Source organism: Melopsittacus undulatus, chromosome 3 (assembly GCF_012275295.1).
Source record: "Melopsittacus undulatus isolate bMelUnd1 chromosome 3, bMelUnd1.mat.Z, whole genome shotgun sequence".
Lineage (NCBI taxonomy): Eukaryota > Metazoa > Chordata > Aves > Psittaciformes > Psittaculidae > Melopsittacus > Melopsittacus undulatus.
Genome location: NC_047529.1, coordinates 45,514,764 through 45,533,833, shown reverse-complemented (window position 1 = coordinate 45,533,833; position 19,070 = coordinate 45,514,764). Strand labels below are relative to the sequence as shown.

Sequence of the window (19,070 nt, the reverse complement as noted above, 5' to 3'; positions counted from 1 at the left end):
TATCCCTTCCCCTCATTTTCAAGCTAATACTAATCTCCTCAGCCATAAACAAAGCAGCAGACTGCTCCAGGAATGGTTATAACAATTAATAACTAAATTTCACTGTTAAGGGAAAAATAGAGTCACAGAAGGTAGAAAATCCTCAAGTGTTCTACCTGAATATAAACTCCTCTCTGCCCTCCTAACTTGTATTACTCCTGTCAATGATTTCTCAATATGATCAAAAGACGGGGAGGGGAAGGAAGAAAAAGGCAAGAAAGGCTGATCACTTCAAATGGCAGCTCTGTGTCTATACACCAAGATATAAATTCTGTGTGTTTCTGTACCACTCCAGCATCTCAGCTACCTTTAAGAAAATACACAAGTCTACAACCCTTACTTTGTGAAGGCAATTCTTTACATGTGAGCTGAATGAAAAACAAAGCAGTCTTCTAAAGTCCTCTGACAGACAACTGTGAAGTTTCTGTTGCTGCTGTTAATAGGAAGTCCACACAGTTTTCTCTACTGTTATTAGGAAAGAGAAAGAAAACAGGATGAAAATTGAGCAAACTCCTGTCATGACTAAACTGAAATCTCTCAGCAGCTCTCAAGGTAGGGATCAGCAACATTCCTTAGGAAAGAGATCCTCAGAAAGAAAATTCAATACTGGTTCTCAGTATCACTACTGTAACCATCAGGAGACTGAAAAAAAAAAAAGGCAGGAAGGAACAAAATGCTTCTCCTTTCATCAGGAAAATAGATGCATATAGGAATACTTGAAAGTTTGTCTGTTATCAACTGCACAAACATGGGGAAGCTTTAAATGAAAGGCTGGTAAAGAGAAATTACAACTTCATTGCAACTTGGCAATACCCAAGGAGGCTGAATATAACACAAGTTCTCACAATTTTTCTCCAGGGGGAATGATTAGGAGTCTTCTCCATTCCCACATGCTGAACATCCCCCTGTTCTAAATCCAAAAAGATTTGCCTGTCACTGTTTCTTATTTTAGGTGTGACTATCAGTTCAAAAACACAGGAATTCCTTCAAGGGGGAATCACTAAATTCCTACTTCTCCAAGTCAGGAAAGAATTCGCATGCCACAGGGCTATTTGTTATTGTGAATTTCTGCATATTCTGCCTATAACTTAGAAACCTTACTTTAGGAAAGTAAGTTCAGAAAAGTTTTACTAATTCCACGTGCAAACTAGCTTAAATAACAAAAATAAGGTATTTTCCACACTTCCAAAGTCTAACAGTCCTGACACTTCATGAAAAGTAAACACACAGACCATGTATATCACTGTATACAACATATTGACTACTAGCACTACTCCAGAAGGGTAACAAATGCAGCTTTGGGAAAAAAAAAAAGTCAAACATTATAGTTCTAAGAATCTTTTTCACATTTTCCATTGAACAGTCTGTACAGCACAGATAAATAATGATGACACATTAGATATGCAAAACTGGACAAAAAACATGTACCAGTATGAATCACTGTATTCAACAACAGCATTACCAGAAAGGCAACAGATAAATGACTCAAGGAACACCCTTCCAGAAAGACTGTTTTATTTTTATTGGAGAAGAAAATAATAAAAATATTAAAAGGAAGCACTTTAACAGCAGAATGACAGCCACATTTCTTCATAGTAACGTTTGTTACACTAAATGAGTATCTTGCTAGACATGTGGAATCAAAACCAAAATTCTGAACAACCATCACACTTAAAAGCAATTTATTTAATTTACCTGTATGTTTATCTTAAGTCTGACTGATATTCAACATAAGCATGACAGGATCAGAATTTTGTGTATATATACGTATACACACATACACATGTAGGTACATATTTAAACAGCACTGTTTCCATTAGACTGAATTTAATCAGTGATGGATCTAACATCTATTTGGCACATAATTAGTTTTATGCTTTAACACCAGTGATGGACAAAAGAGTCCTCCCCTTCCTTTTTACCAGCCTTTAATATAACACTTCCAAAAACATCAAGTAAACAATTTTTGATTGTTGCTTACATAGAGTTCAACAGAGTTAATGAAATATACACAGACTACTTATAGATGTAACTATAGGTTCATGGATTAACCATCATCTTGCAATAGAAGTTGCCATATTTCCTACTCTATACACTTTTATCCCTGTTTTTGTCCGTGTTACATTTGTTTCACAAGTCTAGCACTCTTGCACTTGTCTCACCTTTGGATAATGGTGGTTCTAACATCTTTAGGTGCATCTAATGTGCTCTCAGCTCCAGATTACAGATTGCCAAAAAATCCTATAAATATATATATTCTGTGACTTTATATTTTCCTATAAAGTCAACATCCCTAATAAGTACATCTCATCCCTCTCAAACAACGTCAGAAAGCCTTATTTTTCCTTTGTTTCAAATCAGTACAAAGTTTACCAGCTCTTACTAGATCTGGTATAGTACTACCATCCCATTTGGACTTGGGCCATCCTCAGAATTTTTTTGTCACCATCCACATTAGTTTTGCTTCACACATGCATGCGCACTCACACACTATCAGATCATCAGTCCTAAAATTAACACACCCCCAAATACTGGGGAAACACAAAACCAGCTGATAACTCTATTCACCAGCCGTGGAATACCAAAGATTCTAATGGGGATGCTACACAGTGTTGTATTGGTCCTGCTCTTGGAAAGAGATCTCCTAAGTAGAAAACGTGGGTGACATGTATGAAATCTGCCTTAGCCACCTGTCCAAACAACAGATAGCCAAGGTGTACAACAGAAGACAGCGACTAGTCATCATCACCTTGACACTTTTAGTTGTCTGAGCAAAGCTCACTGTATTCTGTGGAGAGAGTTCAGGAAGAAACAGTGTCTGCATTTCACCACTTTAAAGGTAGAAGGGAAGTAACATAATAGCCATTGTTAAGCAGAAAGAGTTTCTGAACATCAGAATTTCAGATTAATTACACAAAACAAGCAATATTTTTGTTCACACAGTACCTCTATTCCAAAACATCTAGGAATAAAAAACAAAGCCCAACATACTGCAGCGAGAGAAAACCTGCAAGAGATGTGTGCTCTGTGTAATAAACATACTGCAAAATCTCCAATGCTAAACTTAACCCTGACTTGAAAAACTCTGCTTATGAGGAGTAATTTATTTCATTAACATGTATTTTTCTTTGTTATCATCATGGTAATTTAGCAGAATTTAACAGGCTATTGGCCTATGTCATCAGGATATGTGCTTATAGCAATTTTGTAAGACTACAATATCAGACTTTTTTTTGTATTGGTGAAACTGAAGTCTCAACAATTAAAGCATTCGAATTTCAGGAGACTTTCTACATTATAATTAATAGCTTTATAGCAAAAAAAAACCAAAAACAAAAACAAAAAACCAACACCCCCCTCCCCCAAAAAAAGCCAAACAAACCACCGAACCCTTACATCAAAAAAATTACTCTAGGCTTTATATACACTAAAGGTTTCTTTCACTTGCTACAGACAAATTCATCATCAGCCTCGTCTCATAAATGCAAGGATGATCCCCCCTCCCAAAATTAACCTCAGTCCCAAACACTTAAAACAGTATTTTAGAAGCACACGAGCCTCATTTTATGGTGGGGTGAAAGGGTACGCGCTAGGCCGGGGCCTGAGAGCCGGCTGAAGGCAAGGCAGTGCAGCGGGGAGGCGGCACAGCAATCCTGGCCTCCCCTCCTCACCTAGCGCTAACCTTGCCCGGCCGCTCACCAGCCCACCGACCAACCGACAGAAGATTCCTCCCGCTGCAAAACCGGCCCTGCTGCACCAAGCTCAGGCTACTCTCAGACCTCAGCCCCTACAAAGAAACCACTGCACTTCCAAAGCCCCGGAACATTAAAAGAAATAAAAGAAAAAGGAACAGAATCACCCTAACTAACCCCTCCCTCAAAAGCAGGTCTCTTTTCACCACATCAAACCACCCCTTAACGGCACCCACCCTTCCCCCACCACGAAGCCACCTCTCATTGTCGTCGTCCCCCGAAGGGGACCCATTCCTCCCCCTCTACCCCTCAGATGCATGCACACACATACACACGCCCGCCCGCCTCTCCCATTCCCCAGTCTGTACCGTGCCCCTTACTGGTTGCCAAAAGGGAAACGCAGCCCATGGGCCCCATTCCCCCCCTCTCAGCCATACACTCACCTTCCAGAAACAAGCTGTCTCTGCAACCACCGCCGCTGCCGCCACCGGCCATCTTCCTGCTGCCGAGCCTCGCTCCCTCACTCACTCCATCGCCCAGAGAGACGGCGGGGCCTGGCCCTTCCCCCGGCCTGCGCGCTCCGCCGCCCACCCCCACTGCGGAAGGCTGGCTGACCCGCAGCGGCGGCGGCGCCGCCGAGGCCCGGCCCTCTCTCGCTCCCAGTCCGCGCGCACGGCGGCCCGGGCCGCGCTGCCTTCCGGACCCCGTGCAGGAGGAAGCGGCGGTAGCGCGCCCGCTCCTCCCTCACCGAGCCTGCCACCAGCAGTCCCCCGAGCGGTTGCCGACTAGGTCTGGCCCAGCAGTCGCTGATGGCGCCCGGCGGGGGAGGCGGGCCTGGCCGGGTCGCCGCCGGCGGTACCTCAGAGCACGCGAGGAGGATAAGGGAACGATGCGCGTCGCGCTGCCGCCCCACTCCTCCATGAACGGCGCGGTGGGACCTCACCGGCACACCCTTGCCAGCACCCCCGGTTCGCCCGGCCCGGCACCCGCGCTGGGGGCCGCGGGGAAGCCGCGGCCCCTAGACGATAAAATGGCCGCAGTAAGGCTGCGCCCGGTAATGCCTCGGGCTCTCCCTCTCTCCCCTTGATCAGCTCGGAAGCGGCAGCTTTTGGGAGGTGAGGAGGTGGATCGGTCTGCGTAAAATGAATGGACTTTCAGGAGCGTGGAAGCCCATGGCGCAACTCTGGGGCCCGCTCGTCTATCACCGTGCTCACACTTGGGTTAGAGGCCACGCAGGTATTAGGAGTTCTTACAAATCATAAAACCTGTGGCCTAATCAAGGCGTATTTAAATGCAAAACTGGATTCTGCAAAACGAACAGCGTTGCCAAGCCAACTATACAGAAATTGCAAGTCATGCTCTCAGGTGGATTTGAATTTAAAAGCCCTTTTTTTAGTATGTGAGGTTTTACATTTTAAAAAGATTTCTTGTGAAGCCAAAGTATGAAAAATACTTCTAAAATCTGGGAGGTAAACTGTGACAGTCTTGAGGTAGGGAAAAGTAGATCCTCCTTTCTTGAATGGGTGCCTTCATCTGCATTCTCCTGACCCCATTTTTCCTCCAGAACTGGGGAATTTTTATGTCTAATTTAAAGTAGCTAGTTCCAAAAATTGCGAATGCTTGAAAAATGAGCTCCCAAAGATGCTTGAACTTGAGAGTGTGAAGACTTAAAGTCCTAAATTAGGTAAGTTCAAGTACCTAGTGCGTATGGAAATTAAAAACTGAATTTTCCTTATTGACACCAACCATAGTCATAAGCCAAAGTGTTTAAAAATACTGTAAGTAGGAATGCTCAGATTTTACACGAGCAAGAGGTACACAGAAGCAGATAAAAGAGTGCAGAACTGGCCTGGAAGAAAACACCATGAGACGTCAGGCTGCTCCCCAAATGCTACTTCACACCACCAGAACTGATGAGTGATTAGAAAGAATTCCAAAAGCTGGAACAGTACTGGCCAACATGCCCTGATCTTCAGAATCACCTTAGAAAAAAAGGCTTCTGAATAAAATATTTCATTTTAATAAAAAGAAAAAATAATAGGTAAAACTGGTGCAAGGTAATTATACAGAAACCACGAGACTTCAGTAGAAACCTAATTAAAAAAAACCAACAAATAACAAAACAAAATCCTAACAGCAACATAAACCAGCCCACAAACAAAAAACCCCAGAAAAATGGAAATCTAGAATCTAATTTTCAAAAAGTATCCTATTGTATCTCAGAACATTGTCTAGATGGAGTGTTTACTGCAGAGGTTACAGCATTAATTCACAAAACCAAGTTCTTATGTACAGTTGAGACCAGACTGCTTCATGTCTACTCAGTTATTCGCTATTTTTAAAAAAAACTAAGGATTATGAGTTTTGTGAATAAATGTGTGATACACAGTAGTGTGCTTTTGTTGATCCAAGTCAAGGCATCAAATATAGCTTATTTTTAGTGAGCTGATGCACAGTGTAGATTATGATACCTTCTAAACTAGAAATGGCAGGTAAAGTTACCAATATATATCTAGATGCATGGTTGATTTTAGACTTCTTGATTGGTAATCTTAACATCTACTTTTCTACAGAGAAGAGCTACCTCAAAATTACATCTGACTGCAGTAGTATTTTTTCATTTATTTTGAAGCTTTTGAAGGATGCAAGAGAATAGCGTGCAGTCAAATCTCTTGTTCATCTGTTTTTCATTAAGCTTTCATTAGTAGTCTATTCTCAGCCTTAGAGTGGCTTAAACTTTACATAGAACGAGAGGATTTTCTTCATGTTTAAGAAGTAACTGAGTCATCAATGACAAAGAGAAAATCAGCATACCCCCTTCCTGTTGGGGGAAGTCATACAGAATTTACTGAGTTTTCTTCCTGTTCTCAGCCAAACTGTTAATTGCATTCACGGGGTAAGATTCCAGGGATGAAATGCATCAGATCATTACTACCTGGCCTTTAGCAGCCACTACATGTTGACTGGTTCCTCTGTTCACAGGACACAGTCTGAGATCCTGAATTTTACAAACGCTTACATGTGCACAGCTCTTTTGGCTCAGCACTGCATAAAGTGAAAAGCTGATTAATTCATTAGGCAATGATGAAGTCTTTTTGTTTCACCCTAGAAATATATTTTTTTCCTTCCCACAATGAAAAAATCGTTATTAATGACTATGGCTTAGATTATTAAGTACTGAAATTACAGGGGAAAAAAAAGACTTTTTTTTTCTTTCTATTTACAATTCCAATTATTTCTTGCTTCCTCTAGATTTTTTAAGGTTTGTCAACAAAATGGGGTTGGCTACTCCATAGAAATTCCTGTTTGCTTGCAAAAGAAATAAAATGGAATTGGGATTGCACTTTTGCAATTTATATAATTGTGGTAGTGTACATAACTTTTTTTTTTTTTTTACTGCTACGTAAATTGCAGATGTTTAAGTTTAAGGGAATTTATAGGCATCTTGACTTTTTTTTTTTTGTTATTTACAAGCCCTGAACCCATTCCATAGACTATTAATCAGTGCTCTTTAACAGTCCTACCTTTCAGAAAATAACGGTTGTGGGCTAATTATTTTTCACTGTTTCCCACTGGTGTTCTTAGAACTGTCCCTTGAATGCATTGATGATGCACAATCTACATATGTCCTTTGTTAAAAAAAAAAACAAACCAAACTAGAAACCAATTTTGTTGCTGTCCTGATGACCTGATGCCTGATTTTTTGCTGTGCATTTTAAAGCGAAGTCAAATTTATCTCTTGTGCTTGCAACATCTTCTTGCTATTAAAGCTAATGTTTTAATTTTGGGGTGGGCGGGGTTACCTTATTTTATCCCAGGATAGCTCACATACTACAGTTAATTCTTTGGTAACATCCCAAATGGAAAAGTACCATTCATTTATGTGCCAGGACTTACAATACATCAGGATGTGGAAAAGTTTTATATTAAGTTTTGGTATCAAAGACAGCTTGTCAAGTAGGTAGCAGATAACTACAGATTACTTAAGATCACTGTGACTTTGTATAAAATTTTTTTGTAATTCCTTCCTTGAAGGAGGCCTGCTTTTTAAATCTGGTCAGCCTACCTCAAACTGCAATACTGGGTGTTGGAGAATAGCCATAATAAACAAATAACCTATTAGGTTCCCTGCTACTGTAATAAATATAAATTCATTGCTGTGACTGCCTCACTGCACTATCTCACTGCATTATAACCATTGAAAGAGAAACAGTTTTGCTTTAAATCTGCAACTTCTCTTGTTGGGCAGTGAGGTCAAGCAACTCTGGCTAAAAAAATTATGACTCATTAAGTATCAAAATGAGATTTACCGATATAAAGAGTGATGTGCTAGCACTGTTAGCCACAACACAGCATTAGTTATTGCTTTTGGAAATGAAACAGTTTTTTTGTGCAGGGTCTGGGCTACACCTGACCATTTTTTGGTGCGCAGCCCATAACCATTACATCAATGACCTCTCCTAAATAGAAGCATAATTATGATCCTAAGAAAAACTATAAAAGAGAGTAATTTAAAATATATGCATGGAATCATACTAAAGAAGAAATGACCAATTATAAATCAAATATAAAATATTCCATCTGAAAAAACTTGGACAATCTTTTATATTAATTTTCCTTAGTAATGTATGTCGAGTAATTACTTTATTACACATTTTGAGGCAAAATTGATCTTTAACTAAAGAAAAGCAAAACTGTTAATAGTTTTGTAAGTGTTAAAAGGGGAGGACATAAGATTCATGATTCTGTGAATATACTTCCCAGTGTATGATCAAAATTTCTATGTAAAAGATACTTCATTTAACTGTTGCTTTGTTTCACTGATATTTTGATGCACTTTATAATAGTTGCTGTAAGCTTCCTGAAGTAATTGATGGTAATCTGAAATAAACTTTTCTTTTTTTCTTAATATTTTTATGGTGATTCTGTAATGGAAATATATTTTTATATACAAACTGATGAAATACATTTATCAACTGCAGTCCAAGCTTTATGGTTAGGCAACAGTGTTGTTTTTCAGCATAGCTCTTTTAATAATTTCACTAATAAGAACAGAAGTTCTAAATGATTTAAAGGAGGAAAAACTAAAATCAAAGACTGTGTAATCAGGAAAATAAAAGATTATTTTTACTGCAATAAAAATAATAGCGCAGCAAGACTCAGACTGTTGCTTAAGGCATGCCAGGCATCCAAAAGCATCCAGCATATAAAACATACTATGCATATATGTACAGGGTCAGCCCCTGTCTCTAATCTCATGCTTTTCAAATCAATGGAAAATATGCCTAAGTCAACTTCTGAAGTAGTTTTAAGCACATTTAATAGATATTGAAACTTTTTTGGTATGAAATTATACAGAAATCACTCTCACAATCACATGGAAGGAAATGCATGTTCTTAATTGCCAGCTAGCAGAACTTGCAGATGGTCTTTATAATGGTCTCAAACCATCAGAAAAGGAAACTGTTTTGTAGCTGAAATCCTTACAGATACTTTGTCATTAATCGTTAGAATCAAGATCTTTATGTTGGTAGAGATGTCTAATTTAAACAAATACATGAAAGAAACAGAAAATACCTAATTGAAATTGTTTCTAAAGGGTGATGCATCTTAGAGGAGCACCTTTTCTCTGCCTATTTCATTAGATAACCAGTTTGTCTAAAGCTTTAAGAATGCTTGTGTTTCAGAGCAATTAAGGCAATCTTTTATCAAAAGTTATTACATGTTTCCTGTAGGAAACTTTTGTATATATCCACTCATGGTTATAAAAATAAATTACACCAAGGGCATGCAAACCAGCAGATATTAACCCATGTGCATACAGGCAAAAATACATACTAAAGCAAAGAAAGGTCAGGTTTATGTACAAGGGATTGTATCATAATCATAATGAAAGCAGAGGCAAAAAATCACTACATCTTACCTATAGACAGTGTGCATGACATACTCCCCTACTGCTCATGCTGCTGGCACAGGTATTGAGTGTGTTTCTTTAAAATTCCCCTTCTAATCAGAACTTCCAAAACCTTTTTCTCAATATACGAGGGAGATTAAAGATCTAGACGTGCTTCTGTTTGTGTACTTCAGTTGTTAAGTACAGTGGTGTACTTGGTGTCATCTGTGAAGTGGAACCAGTAAGAACATATATAGGAATGACAATACTGCAGAGAAGAGAATCTAACCAATACAGGCTTTGAAAGATGTAAAGGACACATTTAATTTGTTCTTCTGCATAGAGGTAAGTTGTAAAGATGTAAAATGTCATTGGCATATGACCTTAAAAATCTCAATTTAAGGTTGATCTTCAGTCACCACAATGCATTAGAAAGCTGGGAGTTTTTCCATATTAAGCTAAATAATATTTTCTAGAAATAAGTTTCTTCTGAGTTAGAGTTCACTTTGCACTTTTGAATAACTTTTCTATACTGGGATATTGCTGATGTGTTTCTCTGTCTTTTCTACAGTTCCTTCAGTCTTCCTTCATTTCTTATTTTTAATCTTTCTGGAGTCTCTTTAACTTGTCTGTATTTTAAAGTGGGATATTCAAAACAGGATGCAGTACTAATATAGGTCTCTCCAAAGCTGAATAAAGCAAAATTACTCTCTTCTGCTTCTGACATACTGCAATTCTCTTTAATAGATCCTAAAATACTTGTCAAAAAAAATCATAGTTGGATCGTGGTCATTTTGTAATCCTACATAAATCGCAGGTCCTTTTCTGTACTGTTTTTCCCTAACCATGAGCTATATCTCATTTTGGATTAGTTCAGTTGATTCCTCCTTCTGAAGTGCATGATTTTCTACTTGTCTTCATTGTGTACCATCTTGCTCATTTTAAATAATTTTTTTTCATTTATCCAGATCCCTGTGAACTCTAGTCCTGTCCTTAACCTCGGAAGACTGGAATACGATTCCCAAAGATGTGTAAGAAGACTTTCATATCTGTGTAAAAGTCCAAAGTTCTTCTTAGTCTTTTTCTTCTTTTCTACAAGATGAGGAACGTCATTCTGAGATATTACTTCCCCTGCTAGAAGGATGTGGATGTCCACTGCTATTTTTGAAGATGTCATTTACGTTCTTTAATGGAGGTGTATCCTAACAGCACCAATCCACATGAAACAGAGTAATTGTCAAATGGTGGAGTGCGTATTTAGAAGGCTCAATGCAACATGAAGTTTTCAATGCAAGATGAAGTTTTCTCGAGAATTATATGGATAGCCAAACTATGATTAGTAAGATTCCTATGAAATAAGAGCTAAGAAATACTCATGGAGTCATGGCCTCAGCCCTGATAATCTGTAGAAAACTTTGGATAAGCAGTAAGAGCCCTGAAAGAGGGGAGGTTAAAGAAATGGGAGTTGTCTTGTATAATACTGTATAAGGACATCTCAGCGGGAGGGGATGTTCTAACTCATAGTGATTTGTGAGTTCTGCAGGATTTGTTAACAAGCTGTCCCAGTTTATAAAGTGGCCTATCACAAGCATGTGTTGTAACTTTGAAGATTCTCTAAGTCTTTATGCTCTTTGATAAATGACAGTGTTATGTATTCTTTCTTTGATTCATTCCAGGCATATATAATCCTTATCATTAGCTACATGTATAAAAATTAGATTAATCTGGTTGTCATTGGTGTAGTATTCCTAATGGGTACCATCAGGTTGTAGCCTCTTTCAAGTAGTCACATGTAGCTGTTAAAACAAGGAGGCCAAGAGGCCTTGAGACAATGGGGTCAGGGAATAGCTGCTACCACGCCAAGTCCTGTCAGAAATCATTGCAGCCTCTATAATAACACACTCATGTCGCATAAAAATGTCTGTAGCATTGCTATTAATTTTGTCAAAAGCTAAGGAGATGTTAACTGCTCTGAACATAACCAGGGTATGATCGGCCTGTAGATTTTTACGGGAGTGGGTTAGACTGGTTTTAGTGCTTCACTCCTTTTTCTGTGAAAAATTCTTGAGAGTCACTTTGGTAGTTATTTGTCTTTTTTGGCTGCATGAGGTCTACAGGAGTTTTTAAACATATTGTGAACATATGTAAGCATATTACTCAGACTAGTGCTCAGAAAAAAGGTAGTCTTCCTTTTAATATTATGAAGACATTAATCACTATTTCTTTTTTTCAGAAAACCCTGTAATTTGTGATTAAGTTTGCTTGCTTTAATATATCGAATTATGTAAATTTCTCTAAAAGGTACTTAGATCACAAGCACTGTTTTCTTTAATTTTAAACAAAACAAAGATAGAAGCTATGAAAACTGATCAGTTTTCTGCCAGTTTGAAGATGTATGTACTTTGACTGAGGATTTATGGTTGCTAAAACAATGTGAAATTTTAGCAGCCTGTTTAAATTACAGTTACCGTATGAGGACATTTGAAATGGAGCTGACCTATTATTAATGTCTGTGCTGTTTGCTGCCTTGTAGTATTGAAGCTAAATGTATTGATTTTCAGCATAGAAAAGTTTTAAAGTGCTGTATCAGTTTTCATCATAAAAATTCCAGACTCTGTACCACCCACAAGGATGAATAGATTGTAATCATTCTAGGGAAAATTCAGCGAGTGAAATAGAATCTTCTTAAGAATAGATTGTATAATTTCAGGGAAGGAAAACTAAATCTTATTCATTACTCATAAGTAGTTTTCCAAGAGAAAAAATTGCCACTGAAATCATCATCATGACACTTGAAATATATTGGGAAGAAATTCGGTGTTGTGGAAGGTTTCCTTTATTACTACTTGAAACTCTGATCCTTTCATACAGTGGAAGATTCAAGGATGCCTTAGAACAATATATATGCTATTTATATTAAACTGTATTAAAGTGGTTTTGTGGTTTCTGATTTGCAGGATCTGATTAACAATGTTTTCATAGTTTTGAGATATTTTGAGTTCTGCTACTGTCCTCATCAGCTTATTTAATAGCAACCCATCAGCTACCATCTTCTCCTCCACCCCAGACAGACTTAACCTTGTTTTCATTCTCTATCCAGTACTGTCTCACTTCCCCCTGTGACTCCTGCACTAAATGCAATCCTTCAGCTTCTTGTCTGTCAATATTCAAGTTCTTCTCTTCTTTATCTCTGGCTCTTTTCCTTTTATTCAGTTTCTGTTTTCAGCTTCTTTCCTCCTACTCTTTCAGTAACAAAATCCCTCACATGCTCCAACAGAGATTTCTACAACCCTTTTCTTCCACAGTTGCCACCCCATTCCTGCCTTTTGTTTTGGTTCCCTCCCAGTGCTACTTTTACTGTATTAGTTAGGTTACATGATCCATATTCAGTAAGTTGAGGATACAGATAGCTGAAATTTAGCTAGATGAATAGAAAGAAAATCTCGTCCCTATTTCTTGAGTCTCTTCTAGTGTTGTAATTCAGTGTGGTAATAAACAGCATTCTTATTTTCTTGTATTAGCTAGCACATGTCATTTTGTTTTAAAAATGTTTCATACATACATGTAAGACTGAAATGGCAATCCAACAAATCTCATATTTAGTGCAAGAACCTCAAGAAAAATATAATTAATGCAACACAATATTTGAGATTTTAAGCCCAACAAAAGCCAGACCATTTAGAGCTAAGGTTCCCATAGCAACCTTACACTGTCTCCTCCTGTGTCTGTGTGATAGGGCCTTTTTTTTGCATGACCACATATTGCTATAGAACGTGCTGTATTATTCCATAAATAGAACATCAGTTTAATAGGTGATTTAACTACACAAGGATTTACAAAATTATATATGTGTTTTAAAGGAAATTGCATCAGTGTGGCTTGCAGAGGTACTGTACATGTATAAATACTAGAAGAAATTTTCATGTAAGCTTCAACATGATGTTATAACATCATTAACATCCTGCATTAACATTACACAAATGAATTTTTGGCATGTTTTTAGTTTCCAATTATCTATTTCCTTGTATATATACAAAATATAAAGGCTAAATAATTATGGGAGGAAAATCGTTGGTACTTCTTAAAAATAATACCAGGAGAGTTGAAATTTTACGTGATTATTTTCCAGAGTAGGGAGCTATGTAAAAGCATATGGAAACTCAAAAGAGGAAGGCTTTTGTCAGACTTCAGGGCCTGAAATCATCCCATTTAACTGTAAGTACTTAAATAAATGGGGAAGTTATATGTACCTTGTAATTTCTGTACAATTTAGGGAGGCAGAAGAGCATCTCCAGAGAAAAATTTAGTTCCCTGGAGATGTGAGTTCCCTTTTGCCTATCTTACTCTACTGAATATAAGGTAGGTCTGGAGAAACCAGTCAAGATTCTTCCCTAGCCCAGTTTAATGCTTAAAGTAGGATAAATCAGCTGCATTGTCTAAGAAAAAGGAATTTGATTTTCAGACAATTCTGAGTACTTTATGTGCCTTATGGGTTAGACACAGGAATCTCCCCAGCCTACACCGATGTCTGATCAATGTTTAAATACATAACTTCACCTTCACTTTGCAATATGGATGTGGCCTGAGTTCAACACAGACCATCTTTTTTGAGTAGCTACAGAACAGCACTGTGATTAGTCTGGGTTTACATTGACTGTAGAAAGACAAATTATACCTTATTTGACCAAATATTAAAATGATGCAGACAATATTACTTAATTTATACATAAAGAATGCTGGAAGAACTTCATTTTTTTGTGTGTATTTAAACCAGCAGAATGACTTAACATTGATTCAGCCCTTTACATTCTTCAGCTGAGACATTTTTCATAGAGGACTGTCTCAGAGAACCTGGGGATATATTTTTAGAGACATTGGATAAGGTACCTCAGCACCCAACTCATAAGTTTTGATTTCTGCTTCTGGATGCTGGGTTAGACACTGCAGCTGAAAAATAATTAAACTGTAAGTTTTTGTTGGATCTAGATCAAGGTGACAAAGTTGAGATCTCTGGTAATTTATCTATACCCTTGAATGTCTGTTTGGAATTGGAAGGGTTTTGCATGACACTGATACAAAACTCTGGCAAACCAGATGGCAATCAGTTAATTTGGAAAGGATTTTAAAACAAGAATAATACAATGAAGAAAACCAAGGAATAACACAAAGAATTACTCCTGACAAAAAAATGTCATCCACTTCCTCAGCTGGGCTGCAGAATACGTTTTCCATATTAGGTATATTTGTAATAATAACCTACAGAGAATACCTGGTGAATGTTCTGACAATTGTTAAAAGCTAAGCAAGTGGATACTGCTGGTATTCAACCACTGCTAGCTCTAAAGAAATCTGACACTCATCAATTAGATGACTGGCAGATTCATGAAGTATCTGCTTTCCCATAATAATATATAGAGAACAATGAGACAATGTATCCAAATGAAAGTGGGTAGCACTCTGAAATATTGAACGGTTCCCCAGAGAAATAATAATGAGGAACTATTCAACTATTATCATCTTTCTCACAGGGATATTAGAAAGCACTAACCGTATTGTGCTCTGCTGGATTAAACTTTGTTGGAACTACCACACTTAATTGTAAACCTTCATTTAAGATAGAGAAAGTTAAGGTTTGGGGTTTTTTTCACCCAAACAAAAAGCAAATGCATGAGATCCTAGAGGTCTGAATGCTCTAAATGAAAAGCTTTCATCCAGATACAGCTCACGGAGGCAAAGTGGGGAAATAGCTCAGCTGAAAACATTTAAACAACATAGAAACATAATGGGGAAAAAAGCTTGAGAGTTTGAAGAGTAAGAGTGTGTGACTGCTGTTAGATGTCAAGGCTTGTATGTCAGAGCGCAGGCTAAAATGGTTTCTGATGCTATGAACAGGGGAACTCTTTAACTAGATCCTGTTATGCCCAGGGAAGGAGAGCCTTCCAAATTCTCTTGTACAAGCAGTAGCAACAAGAATATTTGACCTCCTTACCAATTTGTCCTTAGCTGATACAGTTCACAGCTCTCTATAGTTTAACCTATGTTACAAAGTTCAGAGACAACAGCATTATTATTTCTTCTTCTAAGACGGAAGTTACTTCAGCTTCTCACTCACTAGGAGATCAGCATCCAACCACCAGCACTGGCCAGCATGTGAGGAATGCCATACACTTGGACTAACTGTACCCTGAGACAAGAAACAAGGTAGCCCTGAGGGTCCACAGGCAAAGTGTTGTTTTCTTACCAGGTTTTAAATTGGTTATTTTTAAAAAAACTTGTTCACACATGGTTACTTACAGGCCTGTAGCAACTGCCTGGAGGAAGCGGATTTTGAAAGAGGACAACAAAACATCTTTCCTGCGTTGCCAAGGCAAAGGCACACGTGTCGGTGAGGAAGGGAAAGCTTTCAAGAGCGGAAAGACCGAAGCAGAGGCTTCTGGTACAGAAACAAAAGTAACCTGTCGGGCCAGTCTCCAGCGGAGGTTTCCTGGGGCAGCTCCCTCTGCCGGAGCCCAGAGTAACGTCTGCAGCAGCCCGCGCAGTTGCCGGGACCCAACTAACGGTCTCTCCAACTGCCGCCACCAGCCACGGCCTCAGCGGCAGAGCTCGCCGCGGCCCGGCCCGGCCCGGCCCGGCCCTGCCCTGCCCTGCCCTGCCCAGCCCAGCCCAGCCCAGCCCAGCCTAGCCCAGCCTAGCCTAAGGGCTGTTCGCCCGGCTCTACTACTGCAAGGCATAGCCTCGCCTCATGAAGTAAATGCGGGTAGTGGAGCGGTCCCTCAAAGAAGGGTTTCTGACGCATTCGTGTCTATGTCATGAACAGCTACAGTTAAATATAGCCACTGCATTGCCGATTGCTGTGTAACTCTAAGAAAGCAATTTACAGTTCCAGTGAACATAAGCATTATTTTCAACTGGAAAAGTCACAAGCCTTTTAATTTTTTTGTTTGTTTGCTTGTTTTCAGGCAGTGGGTCAAACTGGTGCTGTTTTGCTCCAACTATTTGTTGCAGACTTCATAAACATCTACATTATTCACCATGTACCATATTTGTAAGTATACTGGTCATAACACTTAGGTTAATATATTAGTCTTGCAACACTGAGATTGATATATATATATATGATGCCACCACTGCAACTAATAAATGTAATATTTAAATTTCTGTAAAACAGTAGTAACCCATAATCAAAAACTGTACTAAAGTGTATGTTGAGTTACCCATAGTCTATGTGTATATGTAAGAACAGCCTGCCACCAAGGGTAAGCACAAAGAGATAAAGTTAGTTTTGTCATCAACATTTGCCTTTCTTGGGTCATGAAGGTTTTCTTGATGCTTTTACACTTCACGTGTATCATCTGCAAGATGTCTGCAAGCCATAATGCCATGGGATGTGTCAACATGTAAGAAACCATAGAACCATTTTGAAACAGTGTAATGGCATTCTGATATAAGTTTCTCTCTGGTTTAAGAAATAACCACCACTACTGTCTAAGTTAGAAAACTTAGATGAACTCACAAACTGGAAACTTGTATTTCAGAGGTAAAAATTTGTGAACATCTTTCTGCAGCAGAGATAGTGTTATTTTGTTGGAGATCTGCTATCTACTGATTGTCTTTGGCATGCCTAATTCTTAATTGTAACTTCTGGTTTGATAATTACTATTGTATTTGCAGCAATATCATAACTTGTTTTCTCATAGATCCAAACAGCAAAGGCTAGCAACGAAGTAGCAGTGCTGCAAGGTACATTAACCTAGCTGAATGAGATAAATTAACACTTAGATTACTACTATTTTGTTTTGATGCACCATTAACAAAGTTAAGAACCAGCAGTCAGGTGGGGAGAGGGAAACCGTTTTACTCTTGTTCAATTTTGAATTGATCACTTACACAAAATCTTGAAAGAAGCTGATAAAGGTAATTCATTCAGGTTTTAGACAGACGCTGTTTAAGAGCAGCCCTTTCAGTTATGGAAGCAAGGAATCTGAAGTGCTGAAAATAGTAGAGCTCAAGCTGAGAGGGGAAAGGTACTGAGGATGAGGCTACATGAGGGGGAACAAATCAAGCTTTTAAATCCATCAAGCAGGATCAGCTGGTGAATATTTTGGAGAATTGGTCAATTTCCTTGAGCAATTAAATATGAAATCAGAAAATTAGCCCTTGATCTTAACTTGTATTTTAGGAAACAGCTACATAATACAGACAATGCAGACAGATTATTTAAAACATGCAGATTAAGCAGGTATTATTAAGCACAAAAATATCTCACATATATGTAATCTCAAATAACCTAACCTCAGAGGTAAGAATTCTTTTATAAATGCTGTTACAAAAATAAATTTCTGTTACAGTTACCTGCCCCATGAAAAGTTAATGTTTGAACTATTCGCTGTTTGTAATGCCTTACAGTTCTCCTAATGAGTTAATAAATAGTTATCCTTGTTTAAAGGTACATAGACACAGAGAGTGGGATTCATCTTGTCTTTAGATGAATGTAGAACTATAGTCTCCATCTGAGATAGAGGTCTGGCATTCTGTTATGTTTAATGGAGAGGAATAGGCACTTTTAAGGTATGACTCATTTGAGATATTTTTAGATATTTACATTAAAATGAGGTGAATTGCTCCCTCAAATATACTGTTTCTTCCCATTAACCATAAAGGGTATCTAGATGTCTAGCTTAGACATACATTTCTGTAATATAGGAGTCCCTTTTGACTTGATGAATTATATCTTGAGAGACTTACCGGAAAGTACATGCTGGATATTTGAGTTCCAGAATCACACATACATCCCTGCTCTTAAAGAGGAAAATACTGGATAACGTTACATTTCAATGCCCTGTCCATGTGTCTCAAGATTATTTTTTTAATTTCCTTCTGATTTTTCTTGCCTTCTCTAACGTTTCTGGACCCCAATTTATGTTCAGAATATCCCTACATGTTGTGCTGTGAGTAGACACAGTCTTTCTGTGCTGGTGCTGAATGCAACCCCACACTGCAAGTGTTCTGAGCTAACCAAGAGTGTGTGCACTCTGTGCCTGACCCTGGCTGATTAACCATGCCGCATAGCAAGCTTGTTAGCTTTGGCATGGTGTGACATTTACCGCACTCACGTGTCTCTTAATCAGCACAGAACATAGGCAGGGTGATCTGGGGCCTGTCAGAAGTAACCGAGTAGACAGAGCTGCAGAAGAGTTATAGCCCTTCCATCTGCTTTTTTGTAGCTGTGTATTCTGCTTGTCATCTGATTAGGATTATGATTATGTAATAATCACAGAGAAGACTGTTGCATATAAGTAAAATAAAAAATTGGTGAATTATAGCTTCTTTCTTCTGTGTTACCTGATTGAATAGACAGCTCTAAAGATTACCCAGTCTTCTAAACAGGAAGAACCAAAATTCAGTGTTGCACTGGTGTAAATGACACATAACTAGCAAGAACTATT

At 38.4% G+C, this 19,070-nt stretch overlaps 1 protein-coding gene and 1 long non-coding RNA gene across 3 annotated transcripts in view; one reads left to right on the top strand and one right to left on the bottom strand.

The window, feature by feature from the left end:
- SENP6 (SUMO specific peptidase 6) overlaps window positions 1-4,455 on the bottom strand; it is a 73,483-nt gene extending 69,028 nt beyond the window's left edge. Inside the window, exon 1 of one of the 2 annotated variants that reach the window (XM_031052638.2) lies at window positions 4,175-4,455. In XM_031052638.2, the coding sequence (XP_030908498.2) occupies window positions 4,175-4,226 (52 nt within the window). In that variant the 5' untranslated portion in view covers window positions 4,227-4,455. The remainder of the gene's footprint in view (window positions 1-4,174) is intronic. The other variant, XM_005153305.3, reaches the window with a different exon arrangement.
- Window positions 4,456-4,494: 39 nt separating this feature from the next.
- LOC115947187 (uncharacterized) lies at window positions 4,495-12,558 on the top strand. The gene is made up of 2 exons (XR_004081135.2): window positions 4,495-4,846; window positions 10,593-12,558. It is a non-coding gene; the product is annotated as an uncharacterized lncRNA (long non-coding RNA).
- Window positions 12,559-19,070: the final 6,512 nt, after the last annotated feature.